This window comes from Phytophthora parasitica (assembly GCF_000247585.1).
Source record: "Phytophthora parasitica INRA-310 unplaced genomic scaffold supercont2.32, whole genome shotgun sequence".
Lineage (NCBI taxonomy): Eukaryota > Oomycota > Peronosporomycetes > Peronosporales > Peronosporaceae > Phytophthora > Phytophthora nicotianae.
In genome coordinates this window covers 4,803-6,637 of record NW_008649018.1, presented here as the reverse complement: position 1 = coordinate 6,637, position 1,835 = coordinate 4,803, and the positions used below count along the sequence as shown (strand labels likewise).

Genomic DNA, 1,835 nt, shown 5'->3' with positions numbered 1-1,835 from the left:
CTGAAATGAGGGGCGATGAGGTCGTAAACCTTGTGCACGTGCTCGCGCTCGAGCTCCGTCGGAGCCAACGGGCTGCAGGACGAAGCAGCAGCAGTTACGCTGACCATCGAATTAGAAATGGCTACGTTTCAAATGTTATTATCCCTCGTTACAGTGACGTACATGGCTACATCGTCTTCAAGTTGCCTTTTTCACTCTTTGCGTAGATCTGAGGCGTGCAAGGGTGGAGCTGGTGGGGCTGGAAGCTCTCGAAGCTCACTTCTGGAGATCCGAACTACTTTCGCTCCATTTCGCTCTCCACTGGTTCTGACGACGCTGCCTCGACTCTGAGAAGCTCGAAGATAGACTTTGGCAGTGGCCAGATCCTTCATTAAACTGTCATTGGCGTCCTCCAGTTGCTGAATCCGACGCTCCAGTTGTCGCTCTCGTTCAACGTCGGAAGATCCGTCATCAGTCCGCCGTTGCTGTTCACTTGAGGACCGGATAAGCTGCTGTAGTTGGGCCTGCATCTGCTTGGCCTTGGACTTGTAAAACACCAGATGCTTCTCCAAATCGGCGATGTACTCGTCCTTCTTCTGACAGCGAACAATCAGCTTCTGCCACTCCTCGTCCTTGTGTGCGTCGCTAGTTTCACCATCTTCGTTGTTATTAGAAGGCACTAGAACCTTGGGCTGCATCTTCTTAAGCTGCTCCATGGCCTCAGCACTCGCTTGCTGGTGAGCTGCAAGACGACGGTCAAACTCATCCCGAGCCACTGCCAAACCACTTTCCAGCTGACTGAGAGCTTCATCACGCTCATTGAGTAGCCCTTGCAGCTCCTGAACTTCGATCCCCATCTCGCTCACGCGCATTCGAAGTCGCGCTACCTCGTCCAGACATTTACCCATGACAGAAGCTGCAGCTCCTGCAGCGTCAGTACTACCGAGTCCAAGATGTTGAACAAGACCGCTCGCTAGACCACCAAGAGGTGACTTTGCGTCTGTGCTATCGGAGCGATGTTTCATTGCCAATAGATCATTCCGTGCAGCTCTCAGCTCGGCGTCCTGGAACGCGATGTGCGAGTCCAAGTCGACGATCAACTCCTCGAGATCCTGAAGCTCCTGTTGAGCCTCACTGTCCAGGAAATCTGCCTTCGCTTCTTGCTTACGCAGCCCTTTGAGCTTCTGCTCTGCACGTAGACGTAGTTTCTTCAAACGCTCTAGTTCTTCCAGAGACTTCGACTCTGCCTGCATTCGCTCATCTAGAACATGCAGAGACTTGGATAAATCTGAGATACTCTCACGCACTCCCAAGCTCTGGCGCATTTTCTGCATCTCGAGCGCATTGATACGTCGAGCTGCTTCACTTCTGCTCTGTTCAGCCTCTTTCTTGCCCTTGAGCAATTGAACCACTTCACGTCGAGTCGCATGATACTCGATGAGTTGCTTGACGCTGCTTTCAAAGACAGCTAACATGGCTTCCTTGTCGACTGGTCTGCTAGCAATTGTAGGTCGTTCGGACTTGTTTGGAGCGGTTGTATCCGGCCGGTCTTCATTCGTTGTCGCTTTTGCACTTGGACTGGGGTGAGTGTTTGTCTCCTTGGCTTCGCTGCAATTGCTATCAAGCACCGAGTCTTCGAGGATCTGGTTGTCTCGTTTTAACGCCTCGATCGAGTGTTCAGCCTCACTAAGTTGACGCTCGTAGTTCTGCCGTTCCAGTGCCCACCGCCGGGTAGATTCTTCACGGGCGTCCAGTAGTTCCTCCTTTAAAACACACAAAAACTACAGTGTAAGAGATCAATGCAAGTGATAGTCAATCCAGCGAACGCACCGTACATTCTTCTTCTGCAACTCCTC

At 51.9% G+C, this 1,835-nt stretch overlaps 1 protein-coding gene across 1 annotated transcript in view; it reads right to left on the bottom strand.

Annotated features, from left to right (window-relative positions):
- Nucleotides 1-191: 191 nt before the first annotated feature.
- Nucleotides 192-1,835, bottom strand: part of PPTG_13278 (hypothetical protein) — a gene marked incomplete at both ends in the record, with an annotated part of 5,388 nt that continues 3,744 nt past the window's right edge. The window contains one exon of the mRNA XM_008908855.1: nt 192-1,742. Coding sequence (XP_008907103.1) covers nt 192-1,742 — 1,551 coding nt within the window. The remainder of the gene's footprint in view (nt 1,743-1,835) is intronic.